We start from the raw sequence: 16,545 nt of genomic DNA, 5'->3' as shown, positions 1-16,545 counted from the left end.
AAAGATAAATAAACTAGAGTCAAATCAAGAACGAGAGAGGAATTGACTGGGCAATAACTCTTGTAGTCCCAAATTTTTTGAGTCAACTTAACAAAAAAAGTGGTAAAATTTGAGTGGGCCTATCTAAAAACACTTTAACCCAAATTACTTCATTATATGCGTCCCAAACATTGAAAAGCTCGCATTCCCACTTATATTAGACTTCTCCTTTTCACGCATAGATTTACATCTCATCCTACTTGATCATCTATTGTCACACCCGTATTCTAAGAATGTATTCATCCTTTTAGCATTGCATTTTCGTATAATATCTTAATTTAATTAAGGTAGTACTTAATTGTGTTTAATAATAAATAATAGTGGACTTAATTGAAATGAAAGAAAGATGGTGGATTGAATTAGGATGAAAGAATAAATGTCAGAAGGTTCATAAGTAATATGAACAATTTATTAAGGATCTAAGGGGGTATTTTACAACTAATCCTATCGTAAACTCTGCCTAAAATCATCCATTCTCTACTCATAAGTCTCCATATGCATATATATTCACACACACACTTAACATAACAAAAGAAAAGAGAGGAACTGAGAGAGTTTCTTCATTAAACAACCTGGTCTAATCTTTTTCCAAGAGGAATTTCAATATTTAAGCACTTTGTTGGCCATAATCTTCACCTACAAAGGCTTTAAAGGTTCATTTGGTAAGTATTATAAGAGTTTTGATTGATTTGAGTTAGGATTGGTGAGCTGTATTCTCGGGTTAGATTTTTCTGATTTTTCAGCCTCTGTATTTATTCCATATCTTGAGCTAGAAACCTCCAAATTAGGCCTGGCTTAATGTGTAGGAAAATTTAGACAATCCTCCATGATTTTATAGTTTTAGGTTTGTGCTAGTTCTATCTTTGTCTTTGTGGAATCGGACCAAAAACTTTATTGCTCATTCTATCAAGATAGTTTGAGCTTGTCATGTTAAATTGTGCTTAACTCCTTCTATGATTATCTAATTGAAGTGAAACTTTTTCTGCATATTTATAGGCTTGGATACCTAGAATTATAAAAGAGTTGAGCCTCAAATACCTCATATGTAATTCCCAATAAATTTTCAAAGTTGGCCCCAAAATCTGCTATATCATAGTAGTTGAGATAAGAATGTAAGATTATGTTTAAAAGCATGATATGCACATCATTTGGGGGCTGCATGACAGGAGAGCATAAAGGCTTATTATTTTGTTGAATTCTAAGTGAAATTTATGAATTAGGTGTTGAAAAAGGCAAGGAAAATGCAAGTGCAAGGTAGATATTTTATGGAGATGGTTGGATATGACTAAGGGCCATTTTCGATGAGTAGATATCAAGCCCTTGCAAAGTTGATTTCTTTTATTTGAAAGCTGAATATTGAACGTGAAAAAAGAGAAACTTAAATTTGTTATTTTAAGCTTATTAAATTTCAGATTGGTACTTATTTCAAAATATATTCTATTGGTTTTACAAATTTGAAGTATAATTAACAAAAGTAGGTTATTTGTGTTGGATTTTACATGTGATGATTTTACAATTCAACAACAAGAATATTTCAGCTTTTAGTTCGCCTAATTAATCAATATATAATGTTAATTAAAGATCTTGGCTTTTCCTTGATGAGTACAAATATTGATAGACTTAATTTCATCAATTGCACATTACTTATATTTCAGAATTCAGGGCAGTCTGATATAGATTCATTTTAATGTTAAAAAAAGCATGCATCCAATGCCTTTGAGCGAGTGAAAGTATACTTTGTTTTCAAGAAATGCCTCATCATAGTGATGTGTTTGAAATGTTCTGAGATTGATATATGCACTTGTGATTTATTTGTGGTTGTTATGCGCATTAGACAATGGGGCACTTGATTGTAGACTAGTGAAGGGAGAAGGGTCGGATCGTGCTAATGTAGAGGAAGGGTTAGCCATCAAGTGTGCCTAGAATGGGATTTTGAATGATGGTTGATTGGTGATAATCATTTTGAGGATGATTAAATTCTATGAAACTTTTTATACCATTTAAAGCATATGATGTTGATAATTAGTATTGCTATTTTGTATGAGTGTTAGAACAGTTTCTTTAGTGGTGTTCTCTTACTTAACAGAAATTAATTGCCTTAAAAATTTGATTCACAACATTATATATTTTGTATAATTATGTGGTTTTCTTATGCTTACAGTTATCTAAATTGTTTTCTACTTATAAATCTATTTACTGATTATTTTTATACTCATTCTACTCTTTTCATAAATTTTATTCAGGAAGCAAGGCTTGATAGTGGGTGGTTGAGCTAGTAAGTATGATTAAAGGAGAGAGTAAAGTTGGCTAGCATTTCTCGTCTGAATAGTCATATACATACTCATTGTAACTTGTACATAAATGTTCATCCTTGTTTCATACCATGGTAGTTATGTACATGTAAAAGACTATGTTATAATTTAATGTTTAAAGGCAAACTTTGTATATTAACTTATTTAATAATGTTTAATAAAGGAATCTCTAGTTATAGTCGTTGTAATGAAACATCATATTAAAAAATATTATCTATTTTTCATAATTATGATTTCAAATACATTATTGCATATACATATGTAAGTATGTTATTATTCAACTGAACTAAAAAGATTTTAGAAAGCATTTGGTTTTAAATATCCATCTCGGGCTATGTGGGATGAGGTGTCATATCTATATAATCCCTAATGCCACCGGTCAAGCTTATCAATTGTGCCCCCATGATTCCTTATGCCAATCCTTGTCTTATCAGTAGTCCTTATCCTTAGAGGCGCAAGGAATGATGGATATCTCAATGGTGCATCTCATGAATAAGAATACCTAGGCATGCCTCGATCCTCGTCATTCCCTCTTTCGTCTAAAAGATTCACCTACGATCATTCAGAGAATGATATGAATACCCAATCAACTAATATTATCTTGTTACATTTGTCCATGCATTGGATCAGTGCTTATGATTGTTGCTTCCATGCGCTTTAACTCAACACTCTTGTTTATGCTCGCCAAGTAAAACCAAACCATCATATTAGATAGAAATTAGAAAGAGAGACATAAAAGAAACAAACAAAATGCAAACATAGGTAGGCTTTCGGATTCGATATGGAAATAAATCACAAATTCTTTATTCTCTTCCAAACGGCTAACCCTAAGAATCAAATCAAATTGATTTAAACATAAGGGTAGACAGAGAACACAGAAGAAAGGAGGGATGTGAGTGATAAGACTAGGTTCACTAGTGCGGGTCCTCATAAGTTCGCAAAGTTCTTGCAAGAACCCATAACTTGATTTCCCACAAGGTAGAAAACTAAAAAATTAAATACGCTCAGTAGCCTCAAGTATTCGGTTGCATACAGCTTTTATAGTGCAAAAGCCCTAATTCTTTATGAAGAAGAAACTAGAAGCTATATATATATATAAATAAATAAATCAAGATGAATAAACTAAAGTCAAATCAAGAACCGGCGAGGAGTTGACTAGTCAACATCTCTCGTTGTACTAAATTTTATGATCCAGCTTAACCACAACAAGGGGAAATCTGCGAGGGCCTACCTAATAACACATCGACACAAATAATTTCTTTATATACGTCCCAAACTTCAAAACACTTGCATTCCTACTAGTATTACATTTGCATTAATTGAAACCCACATGAGTTCTCATTAACCCGCTTGGATTTACATCTCGTCTTGCTTGAGGCACAAGTTAAGCCCCAATGGCATTGGTCAAACTTGTCAATTGTGTTTTCATGATTCCTTATGCCAATTCTCATGTCATCAGGAGTCCCATAACTAGAGGAACAAGGAATGATGGAGATCTGAATGATGCAAATCCTGAATCGCAATATTTTAGCGTGCCTCCATTCTCGGTGTTCCCTTTTTGCTCTAAAAGATTCATCTGCGATTATTTGAAGAATGATATCAATACTCGATTAATTAATTTTCCTTTTTCGCATTTGTCCAAGCATTGGATCAATGCCTATAATTTTGCTTCCACATGCTTTAACTCAACACTCATATTTATGCTCGCCAAATAAAACCAAATCTATATAAAACATAGAGTAGAAAGACACGAACATAAGAAACAAAGAAATGAGAACGAGGTAGTATTTTGGATTCAATAAGGAGTAAGATCACAAGTTGTTTATTCTCTTCTATGGCTAAGAGTAAGGATTGAATTGATTTAAACACAAGGGTAGACAAAGAGTAAAAAAAATGAAACAACGTAAGCAATTAGTTTAGGTTTGCTAGTGCGGGTCTTCATAAATTAGCAAAGTTCTTGAAAGAACTCGTAACTTAATTCTCTACAATATAGAAAACTAAAATAATATGCTCACTAGCCTCAAATATTCGGTTGCATCTGGTTTTTATAGTGCGAAAGCCCTCATTCCATAAGAAGAAGAAAGTAGAAGCCAAAATATGAGTAAATAAATAAAGAAAGATGAATAAACTAAATTCAAATCAAGAACCAAAGAGGAGTTGACAGGTCAACAACTCTCGTAGTCCCACATTTTATGAGGCAGTTTAAGGAAAGCAAGGAGAAATCAACCTAATAATGCTCCAACCTAAAATACTTCATTATATGCATCCAAAACATCAAAACGCTTGCATTTCTGCTTGTCTTACCCTTGGATTCATTGAAAACAACATGAATTATCCCTTATGAATATGGATTTATGTCTCGTCCTGCTTAATCATCAAGGTAATCCTAATGCCATCAATCGAGCTTTTTAATTGCATTCTCATGATTCCTTATGCCAATCCTTATGTCATCAAGAGTCCTCATGCCTAGAGGAACAAGGAATGATAGAGATCCTAATGGTTCTTCCACAATCAAAATACTTAGGCGTGCTCTGATTCTCGGCATTCCTCTTTCCTCCATAAGATTCATTCGCGGTCATTCAAAAAATGATATCAATTTTTTATCAACTAAATTTCTTTCATCGCATTTGTCCAAGCATTGGATCGGTGCTTATGATTGTCGCTTCCACGGGCTTTAACTCAATATTTTTCTTTATGCTCGCCAAATAAAACCAAACCATCATACAACTTATAGATTAGAAAGAGATGAGCAAAAGAAAAGAACAAATGACAACATAGGTAGGATTTTGGATCCTATAAAGAAAGAAATCATAAGTTTTTTATTCTCTTCCATGGCTAAGCATAAGGATCAAATTGAATTGATTTATGCCCTAACCCATTTAGCTCTGCACAGTCTGAATAAAAAATGACATAAGGATTGGCATAAGAAATTATAGGAATGCAATTGATAAGCTTGACCGGTGGCATTATGGCGTAACTTGATGATCTAGCAGGACAAGATACAAATCCATGTGCGTAACGAAGAAATCATATTGCTTTTGATTAATCCAAGCGAGAATGTGTGCATTTTGATGTTTTGGCACACATATATCTATGTAATTTGGATTGAATTATTATTAGGTATGCCCACATGAATTCTCCCTTATTTTCATTATTCTGGCTCCAAAAATTTGGGATAACGAGAGTTGTTGACCAGTCAACTCCTCTTTATCTAGTATGATAGTTTGGTTTTATTTGGGGAGCATAAACATAACTGCTGAGAGAATGCTTGTGGAAGCTTCAATCATAGGCACTGATCCTATACTTGGATGAATGCAAAGAAAGAAAATTAGTTAATCGAGTATAGATATCATTCTCAGAATGATCGTGAATGAATCTTTTGAAGGAGAGAAGGAACAACATGAATCGAGGCACGCTTAAATATTATGATGCGAGATTTGTACCATTAGGATCTCTGTCATTCCTTGTTCCTCTAGGCACGAGACTCCATGATGACATAATATTAATGTAATGGATCATCAGAACGCAATTGACAAGCTTGATTTCATTGCCCAAGATCTATCTAGAACTAGATCAATGGAAACCTTAGACCCTTCAAGTATATTAAACTATCAAACCTAAGGTATTAGAGGTAGAAGACACCACAATTTAGTATGGATTTAAATTGATAAGTCGGATTTGGGCATACAAATAATGAATAAACGATAAGTTTGAATTAGCTCTAAACAAGAACTCATAATAGAGTATAAACTCACAAAATATATTAATAATCAATCAATCAACTTGAAAATTTATACCAGGCATTTTGCCTTTAGAAAATCCTAATTCTAAGCTATTAAGGAATTACAACTCAAATAGGATAGAGATAAACATCCTAACTAAAATAGATAACTAAAGACAAAGTCCTAATACTCCCAAAATACTATGTAGCCGCCCATTAGGAGTAAGAAACCTTAGTTTCTTTAAGAACACATTGGCCATCTTTAGTGGAGCTAATTAGGCCCAAACTCCCTTATATGCTCCTTTATGCTCATTAAGCCCTAATAAACTGAATTAGATTAATGAGCCTAAAATTTGAATCCAAATCTTCGAGCCTTAATGTGTCCTTAGCCCAAACATCTTGAATAAGCCCATTGAGAGCTTCTTTTATCTTCTTAGCCTTGGACCTTGTAATTAGGCCTCCATGGATGTGAAGTGGATCTTGAATCCTAATTGAAGTAGGATTCCTTGTTGGAGTAGGACTCCTAGTGCCAATAGGATTCACATCATTCCCTCCTTCTTTAGTATGATTCATCCTCGTCACCTATGTCAAAATATAAAAGAGAAAGATCCATGATATAAAAAGTAGCACTAATTCCATACTCATTTGGGCAATGCTAATTTATATGCAATATTATTAATCCTTTCAAGAACTTGAAAAGGACCATCTCCTTGTGGAAGTAACTTGGAATCCCTTTGTGAAGGAAACCTTTCCATGTGCATGTGCAACCAAATCTAATCACCAGGTTTAAAAGAACCTCTTTATTCTTTCTTTCTATATTTGCATGCACCTTCTCATGCAAACTCCTCACAAAATTTGCCTTTTTTTCCATCTAGAGTAACACGTTCACTCAAAGGTAAAGAAATCAAATCTAATGGAGATAAAAGAATAAAACCACAAACAACTTCAAAAGGACAGAATTGAGTATATGAATGCACACTACGATTATATGCAAACTCTATATGCGGTAAATATTCTTTCCAAGATTTTAGGTTCTTTTTAACCATAGTACAAAGTATCTAAAGTCCTATTAACTAATTCAGTTTGACCATCAATTTGTGGATGACATGTAGTAGAAAATAATAACTTAGTTCCTAAATTTCCCCATAATATCTTCCAAAAGTAGCTGAAGAACTTTGCATCCCTACCACTAACAATTGTTCTAGGCATACCATGCAGACATACAATTTCTTTGAAGAATTAGTCAGAAATATATGTTGCATCATTAGTTTTATGACATGGAATGAAATGAGCTATATCTACAACATATATGGAATCATTACCACGCCTAGACCTAGGTAAACCAAGCACAAAATCCATAGAAATATCAATCCAAGGTGAACTAGGCACGGGCAATGGTGTATACAAGTCATGGGTTTTCGATTTAGACTTTGCTTGTTTACAAACAATGCATTTATCATAAAATCTAGCAACATCTCATTTCATATTAGGCCAATAGAAAACATCACGCAAAAAATCTAAAGTCTTAGCAATTCCAAAGTGTCTCATTAAACCACCCTCATGAGCTTCCCTAACTAATACCTCGCACATAGAACATATGGGAATACACAAACGTTTTTCTTTAAACAAAAATCCACCATGTCTATAAAACTTATCAAAAGCACCTTTTTCACAAGCATTTAAATGCATTGCCAAAATCAGAGTCATGCTCATGAATTTCTTTAATATGGTCAAAACTAAGGAATTTGGCATTCAAAGTAGAAAGAAGTGCATACCTTCACGATAACACATCCGCAACAACATTATCTTTACCTTGCTTGTATTTGATCACATATGGAAAGGACTCAATGAACTCACTCCATTTAGCACGGTGAATCACAAACTTTTTGGGCTAAAGATAGTGTTGCGATGTCTCTAACGCTCTCACCAATGCGCACATCACCTTATCATAAGTTATGTAGTTTAAGGCTGCCCCATTGAGCATCCCAATTCCAAGTATGGCACAAGAATAGATCAACTCCTTGATAAGTAAGTTTTGCATTCAAACAAGAACACAAAATACAAGCAATTTTGGCTTGAAAGAAAGTAAAAAACTTTAATTAATCATAATCTAAAAATAGGCATACGAATTTGACATGTTTTAAAGACATATCCAAAGTCCTAAGAAGGATAGTAATCTGATCTAATATGAGTTTCCTTACAAGCTTATGAAACTCTAACATCTAACCAAATAGGATACTAAGAGCTAAACAAACCCTTTGTAAACTTGGATTTGAAGAACATTAAACAAAGCCCATTTAGCCTTCATAAACTTGGACTTTAAGAACGTTAAACAAAGCGCATTCTTTAAGAATTTCATTTCGGTCGAATTCTATTGGACTTCCATTATTAGCCCACTATTGCATATAGCCATTTAAGGACTCTTGAAGCTTCTTGGCCCTTGACCTTGTAATTGGACCTTATGGCAAACTTAATGGATCCTTCCTTGATTCTTTCTTGTTGCCCTCGTCATCGAGCTCATCCAAACCAACATCTTTAAGCCTTGGCTGATCCATATCATTCCCTCTTTCTTTAGGATGATCCGTCTTCGAATCCAGCTCATTACCTACATCAAAAGAACTCGAATCAACAATATTAAATGTGCCATCACATTGTACTTACCTTGTAAATTAATTTTGTAAGCATTCTCTTTGATCCTCTCAAGTACTTGAAACAGTCCATCACCCCTTGGACTTAGCTTTGACTTTCTTTGATTTGGGAAGCTTTCCTTGTGAAAATGCACCCAAACCCAATCACCAGGTTAGAACACCATTGGTCTTCTTTCTTTGTTAACCCTTTCAGTTTCTCTAGTATTTTGCTTCTCAATCCTCTCATTAACTTGTTCATGTAGTCTTTTAATCAAATCTGCCTTAGACGAACCATCAGCACTAACAAGCTTGTTAAGAGGCAAAGGAAATAAATCAATAGGAGTTAATGGGTTAAAACCATAAATAATTTGAAATGAAGAATAATGTGTAATGCTATGAACAACCCTATTGTATCCAAACTCCACATCTGGTAAAAGATCCTCCCAAGATTTAAAATTTCTAAAAATTAAGGAACGAAGTAATTGAACCATAGTTCTATTAACAACTTCGGTTTGTTCATCCGTTTATGGATGGCAAATTGATATGCATACTTTTACACATATTTGTTGACATATTATTGCAAATTTTCTTACCATTTATTGTGTTTTTATTCCAAGATCACCCGTGTTTTGTGTCCTTCCGTGTTTCAAGAGATTCTATAGGTCCATTATCAGTGCTTTAGCAATTTTAGATCAATTTAGGGCAAAAACGGATGGAATCAGAAGCTGTTTAACCTTGGGTTGACTTTTAGAAAGTCAACACGGCCCGTGTTGGATCTCCTGTAGAAACTCCAGGCAGTGTAGCTTAAGCACTTTAAAGCAGCACATTTCTCGAGGGCACAACGCCCTAGAGCACGGCCCGTGTTGGTTAACAGGCGCTAAAACACGGCCTCTGTTTGCTAACACGGTCATGCTCGATTCAGCTCATTTTGTCAATTGGAGTCCAACATGGCCCAAACACAGCCCGTGTCGGGGGAAACGGGCATAAGCTGGAACATGCCCGTATTTACACAATGAATAAAAGAAACGAGCTAAAAAGAGAAAAGAGAGTTCCGGATCGGCGATTTTGATTTTTGATCTTCCATTGAAATTTTGCTAGACGTGTTGTTAGGCATTCCAGGGGGCTTCCAGGAAATTGATTCCACCTTAGAACGTCAGATTCGTGATCTGGATTTTGGATTGAAGATTGAGGAGGAGTTTTGAAGGAAATCAAGAAGCAATTCTAGAGATCAATTATAGTATAGATCAAGGCTTTGAGCTGTTCATCCAATTCTAGGAAAAGAGTGTATATGTTTCGATTTCTTTATTCTTTCATTGTAATTGAATTCCTATTTGCTTTAGACATGAATATGTATAGCTAGATTAGTTGAACCTATTAGGGTTCCTTACTATGTTGGCTTTATACTGAATTATTAAGATTGTTTGAGTTTCCTTTCTTGTATTCTTTTTGCAATTAATAATATAAAAGAATAGGACTACCGATGTTGCCATTCAGCTTGGAATAGGACTACCGATTTGTGAAGATCCTAATAGGACTACCGATGTTGCCATTCAGCTTAGGTTGTTCCCATTTTTCTTGAGGGATAGAGCGAAGAGATGGCTACGGTCGATACCGGTAACACTATCACCACACGGAGTTCTTTGGTCGAGAAATTTCTTTATAAGTACTTTCCTCCTGCTAAGCTTGGAAAGATGCGTAATGATATTTCTTCTTTTACTGTGATTTGATGATGAGAGCATGTATGATACATGGGAGAGGTACAAGGACCTCTTTGAGATGTTGCCCACACTACAGTTTGCCATTATGGATACAAGTGCAGACTTTTTACATTGGCTTGAACTCAGCCATGAGGCAGATGGTAGATACGGTTGCAGGTGGGGCCATCAACAGTAAGGCACCAGAGTAGGCCTAGAATTTAATTGAAGAGATGGCCATGAATACATATCGATTGCGATCTTCTAAGAGTAGGCCAGGACGGCAAGGAGTGGGGAATCAGGGAGATTCTACATCAGCCTTGGCAGCTCAGGTGGAGCTTTTAGCATAGAAGATCGACTAGCTCCAGATGCTAGTCCAAGCAACATGACTTGTTGCAAGTTTTGTGGTGGTAAGCCTTTCTGATGCAAAGTATCTTGTGGGAAGTATGTTTGCTTCTTCTTCATATTCTTCTTATCACGAGTATAAACATGTTGATTATATGGGAAACGCGATCAGGCAGCAAAATAACCCATACAGCAACACATACAACCCAGGGTGGAGAAACCATCCCAACCGGGTGGCGAAATAATAATATCCAGGGTCCACGGGGATTTCGGCGGTTGCACAGTGACCCAATAGCGAGACTATTCTCCTTCAAATACCTCAAAACTAGGAGAAGAAGCTTAATTTAGAGGAGTTGATGATGAAGTTTATTTCTACTTGAAACGAGTTTCGATAGATGGACACAGTTCTTAGAAATCAACAGACCTCCATCATGAATTTGGCAAATCGGATAGGCTAGATTTCTAAGATCTTTGGTGAGAAAGCGACAGGGGACGCTCCTCGACACCATAGAGAGTCAAACACGAGGGGAGCATGTCAAGGCTGTGAGCACGAAATTAGGTAAGCGTTAGCTAGCTCTTTACCTATGGTTGATGATGATGTTGTTGTGCGGGATGAGCTAGCCGGGGAAGGAGCCGGAGCATAAGGTGATAGAGCCTGCATGAACCAAGGACAAGAAGAAGAGTCCTGTAAGAGAATACCAGTCGCCAATTCCATATCCTGCTGGGTGAAAGCAGAAAAAGGTTGATCAATAATTTAGTAAGTTTTTGGATTTATTTAAGCAGTTGAGGATTAACCTACCTTTTGTTGAGGCTATATTGCAAATGTCCAACTGTGCGAGATTCCTAAAAGAGATTCTAAGCAACAAAAGAAAGCTGGAGGACTTGGGATTAGTGACACTAAATGAGGAGTGCTCAGCAATTCTTCAAAACAAGCTGCCAGTAAAGTGGCGTGATCCAAGGAGTTTCACTGTTCCCTGTATTATTGATGATTTGCATATTAGTGATGCTTTAGTTGGTTTAGGATCTAGCATCAACTTAATGCCTACTAGTTTTTTTGAAAAGTTAGGTTTAAGTGAGCCAAAACCTACTAGGATGAGAGCGTCTGAGTTAGCGGATAGGGTATGAAATTTCTTAAGGGAATAGTTGAGGATGTATTTGTTAAGGTAGACAAGTTTACATTTTCCTGTTAATTTTATTGTTATGGATATGGAGGGTGAGAGTAGCATCCCTTTAATCCTAGGTAGACCTTTCCTTGCAACATCTAGAAATTTTGTTATAATGTGTGTGATGAGAAGTTCTGAGTTTAGAGTAGATAATGAGACTATTACCTTTGACCTTAGCACTTCTATGAGACATTTACTTGACCATGATGATACTGTATACTCTGTGGATGTTTTGGATGATAATGTGGGCTCTCAATTACAAAAGATATGTTTCGATTTCTTTATTCTTTCATTGTAATTGAATTCCTATTTGCTTTAGACATGAATATGTATAGCTAGATTAGTTGAACCTATTAGGGTTCCTTACTATGTTGGCTTTGTACTGAATTATTAAGATTGTTTGAGTTTCCTTTCTTGTATTCTTTTTGCAATTAATAATATAAAAGAATAGGACTACCGATGTTGCCATTCAGCTTGGAATAGGACTACCGATTTGTGAAGATCCTAATAGGACTACCGATGTTGCCATTCAGCTTAGGTTGTTCCCATTTTTCTTGAGGGATAGAGCGAAGAGATGGCTACAGTCGATACCAGCTAACACTATCACCACCTGGAGTTCTTTGGCTGAGAAATTTCTTTATAAGTACTTTCCTCCTGCTAAGCTTGGAAAGATGCGTAATGATATTTCTTCTTTTACGCAGTTTGATGATGAGAGCATGTATGATACATGGGAGAGGTACAAGGACCTGCTGAGATGTTGCCCACACTACAGTTTGCCATTATGGATACAAGTGCAGACTTTTTACATTGGCTTGAACTCAGCCATGAGGCAGATGGTAGATACGGTTGCAGGTGGGGCCATCAACAGTAAGGCACCAGAGTAGGCCTAGAATTTAATTGAAGAGATGGCCATGAATACATATCAGTTGCAGTCTTCTAAGAGTAGGCCAGGACGGCAAGGAGTGGGGAATCAGGGAGATTCTACATCAGCCTTGGCAGCTCAGGTGGAGCTTTTAGCATAGAAGATCGACTAGCTCCAGATGCTAGTCCAAGCAACACAGCTTGACTGCAAGTTTTGTGGTGGCCGGCACTACAGTGCAAACTGTACTGTGGGAAGTATGTTTGCTTCTTCTTCATATTCTTCTTATACTGAGTATAAACATGTTGATTATATGGGAAACGCGATCAGGCAGCAAAATAACCCATACAGCAACACATACAACCCAGGGTGGAGAAACCATCCCAACTTCGGGTGGCGAAATAATAATATCCAGGGTCCACCGGGATTTGTTGATTGCACCGTGTGTGATAGCAGACTATTCTCCTCAAATACCTCAAAACTAGGAGAAGAAGCTTAATTTAGAGGAGTTGATGATGAAGTTTATTTCTACTTCAAAGAACAGGTTTCAGTAGATGGACACAGTTCTTAGAAATCAACAGGCCTCCATACAGAATTTGGCAAATCAGATAGGCTAGATTTCTAAGATCTTTGGTGAGAGGCAATGAGGGCGCTCCTCAGCACCATAGAGTCAAACACGAGGGAGCATGTCAAGGCTGTGAGCCTGAAATTAGGTAAGCAGTTAGCTAGCTCTTTACCTATGGTTGATGATGATGTTGTTGTGCAGGATGAGCTAGCCAGGAAGGAGCCAGAGCATAAGGTGATAGAGCCTGCATGAACCAAGGACAAGAAGAAGAGTCCTGTAAGAGAATACCAGTCGCCAATTCCATATCCTGCTGGGTGAAAGCAGAAAAAGGTTGATCAATAATTTAGTAAGTTTTTGGATTTATTTAAGCAGTTGAGGATTAACCTACCTTTTGTTGAGGCTATATTGCAAATGTCCAAGTATGCGAGATTCTAAAAGAGATTCTAAGCAACAAAAGAAAGTTTGGAGGACTTGGGATTAGTGACACTTCAAATGAGGAGTGCTCGGCCATTCTTCAAAACAAAGTTTGCCGATGAAGTGGCGTGATCCAAGGAGTTTCAACTGTTCCCTGTATTATTGATGATTTGCATATTAGTGATGCTTTAGTTGGTTTAGGATCTAGCATCAACTTAATGCCTACTAGTTTTTTTGAAAAGTTAGGTTTAAGTGAGCCAAAACCTACTAGGATGAGCGTACAGTTAGCAGATAGGACTGTGAAATTTCTTAAGGGAATAGTTGAGGATGTATTTGTTAAGGTAGACAAGTTTACATTTTCCTGTTAATTTTATTGTTATGGATATGGAGGGTGAGAGTAGCATCCCTTTAATCCTAGGTAGACCTTTCCTTGCAACATCTAGGGCTGTTATAATGTGTGTGATGAGAAGTTACAGTTTAGAGTAGATAATGAGACTATTACCTTTGACCTTAGCACTTCTATGAGACATTTACTTGACCATGATGATACTATATACTCTGTGGATGTTTTGGATGATAATGTGGGCTCTCAATTACAAAAGATATTACTTGATGATCCTTTGCAGGTGGCATTACAGGCTGAGGATGAGTAGGAGTTGTCCAACGAGGATGTGTTGGAACAACTTGCTTGTTTGCTGGCTAGTGAGACCCGTGGTCTGTGACCATTTAGTTGATATTGGCGGTCTGTTAATTTTTATTTATATATATATATATATATATATATATATATATATATATATATATATATATATATATATATATATTTTTCAATAAATACTTCCATTGCAAACCAATATTGACAATCGATACATTCAATTCAAAATTGAAGTACAAAAATCCCTAGATAAAGAACCCCGATGGGTTAATAAGCTTAGCTAATCATGTTCATAATCACAACCAATAAGAATTCAATTACAAAAAAATGAGTAAAGGTAGAGGAACCCGAATACACCCTTGGATGAGAGTGAGCGAGCTCCAATTCCTCGTGCCCAATTTTGGATCGATTCTTGTCCCTCTTACTCGGATTGAAACCAATCGACAATCCTCGTCAATCTTTGAAGTTCGAAGAGAATCCAAGTGAAACCTTGATCCAAGTCTCCTTTCCTCTTAGTTTCAACTCGGAAAACCCTTAGACAGGGAAAAGATGAGTTTTGGACGTTCTAACCCTAGCTGCCTTCCTTTTTTCCTCTCTTCATTCTTTTAATTAATACCCCATATGCTTCGAACACGGTAGTGTCCTGGCCGTGTTTAGGACTACTGTTGGTGTTCTGGCCGTGTTACTCTACGTGGACGTGCTCCATAAGATCTACTTCTTCTTTGATGACCAACACGTCCGTGTTGGGTCCCGTCATTAGTAACACAGCGTGTTTGTGAGTGCTAAGAACACGGCCGATGTTGAGACCAACACGGCCTGTCAAACTCCTTATGCTCGTACTTAGCTCGTTTGGCGGCTTTGATGTCCAATTATGCTCCAATTCTTTCCTTTTCATTCTTTGACTTTTATTGGACCTAATGCACACAAACATCGCATAGGGTGAGTGTTGGTACCGATTCATATCTAAATATCCATAAAATCGATCTTAAAACCCCATTTAGATGTGTGTATTTCGCACATCAAATAACCCTACACTTAGCTCATTGCTTGTCCTCGAAGCAATCAAAAGTAAAATAAGGAAAATAAACCACTAAGAGACAACACTTAAATACGGACAAACTAGAAAGCTCTTGCACATATCCTTAACAAGTGTAAGTCAAGCGGAAAGAAACGAAGCAATCAATTCAAGTATCACAACCAAGATGCTATTGATTCACAAAATACTATCTCAACAAAATTATTTAGAACCAACTCCTCACCAGATTCACTCTAAATCACTCAAAGTGGATTCCTACTAGCTCAAGGAACCCTAATCAGATAAAGAGTCCTGGCTCAACTAGGAATCCTAATCCTGGAAGGAGTCATAATGATATTAGGAGTTCAAGCAACAAAAGGAATCTTAATTCAACAAGGAATCCTAATTTAACTAGGAGTCTTAGTTCGATTCAAATTGTAAGTCAATGAGCTTATCCAAGACATTTGGGCTAAGGACACATCAAGGCTTGAAGAATTGGATTTAAGTTCTAGGCTTATTAATCTAATTTAATTATCAGGCTTGAATGAATCAAATTGGGCTTAAAAAGACAAAAAAGCTGAATTGGAGCATATTAAGACTTTGGGCCTAACTTAGCTTATGTTTTGAGGCCCATCGATGTGACCTATATAAACTAGGGTTTTATGGCTTATTTTGGGTGGCCACACATGTATTTTAACCTAATTAGGACTTTGTTTAAGTTATCTCTTTTATTTAGGAAGGTTATCTTTATCTTATATTAGATGTAAATTCTTATTAGTCAAGATTTAGGGTTTTCTAAGGCCTATATAAGGCTAGTATGAATTTTGATGCAATGAATTAAAAAGTTGAAGTTGAAGTTAAAAATTGAATGATAATTGGTTATTAAACCTTAAAGCTGTTTGCTTTGTCTTTGTGTTCTTCTGTAGAATGCATGATTAAGAAACATTCAAGTGGATTGATCATCTTCTTGTGGAGTGTTTCCAAATTGTGATTTAGGAATAAGTTTTCTAAATTCTGTTTACTAATGAATTAAACATTCAAGTTTTCCAAATTATGATTTAGGAACAAGTAATCTGTTTACTAACCTTTCTTAGAGGTTGAACCGAATTAGTTCTTGGGGTTTTCATATTAATGTG

At 36.1% G+C, this 16,545-nt stretch overlaps 1 protein-coding gene and 1 non-coding gene across 2 annotated transcripts; one reads left to right on the top strand and one right to left on the bottom strand.

Moving 5' to 3' along the window:
- The first annotated feature begins 11,560 nt into the window (after positions 1-11,560).
- Positions 11,561-12,199, top strand: LOC125369534. The gene is made up of 2 exons (XM_048372304.1): positions 11,561-11,857; positions 11,951-12,199. The coding sequence occupies exons 1-2, from the start codon at positions 11,561-11,563 to the stop codon at positions 12,197-12,199; spliced, it is 546 nt and encodes a 181-aa protein (XP_048228261.1).
- A 373-nt stretch (positions 12,200-12,572) lies between these two features.
- Positions 12,573-12,676, bottom strand: LOC125369642. Its single transcript, XR_007215319.1, has one exon. It is a non-coding gene; the product is annotated as a small nucleolar RNA R71 (small nucleolar RNA).
- Between the last annotated feature and the right edge of the window lie 3,869 nt (positions 12,677-16,545).

The sequence above is a fragment of the Ricinus communis genome, chromosome 3, assembly GCF_019578655.1.
Source record: "Ricinus communis isolate WT05 ecotype wild-type chromosome 3, ASM1957865v1, whole genome shotgun sequence".
NCBI lineage: Eukaryota > Viridiplantae > Streptophyta > Magnoliopsida > Malpighiales > Euphorbiaceae > Ricinus > Ricinus communis.
Note: the sequence above shows the minus strand (reverse complement) of the source record. Positions and strands in the feature narration are given on the sequence as shown.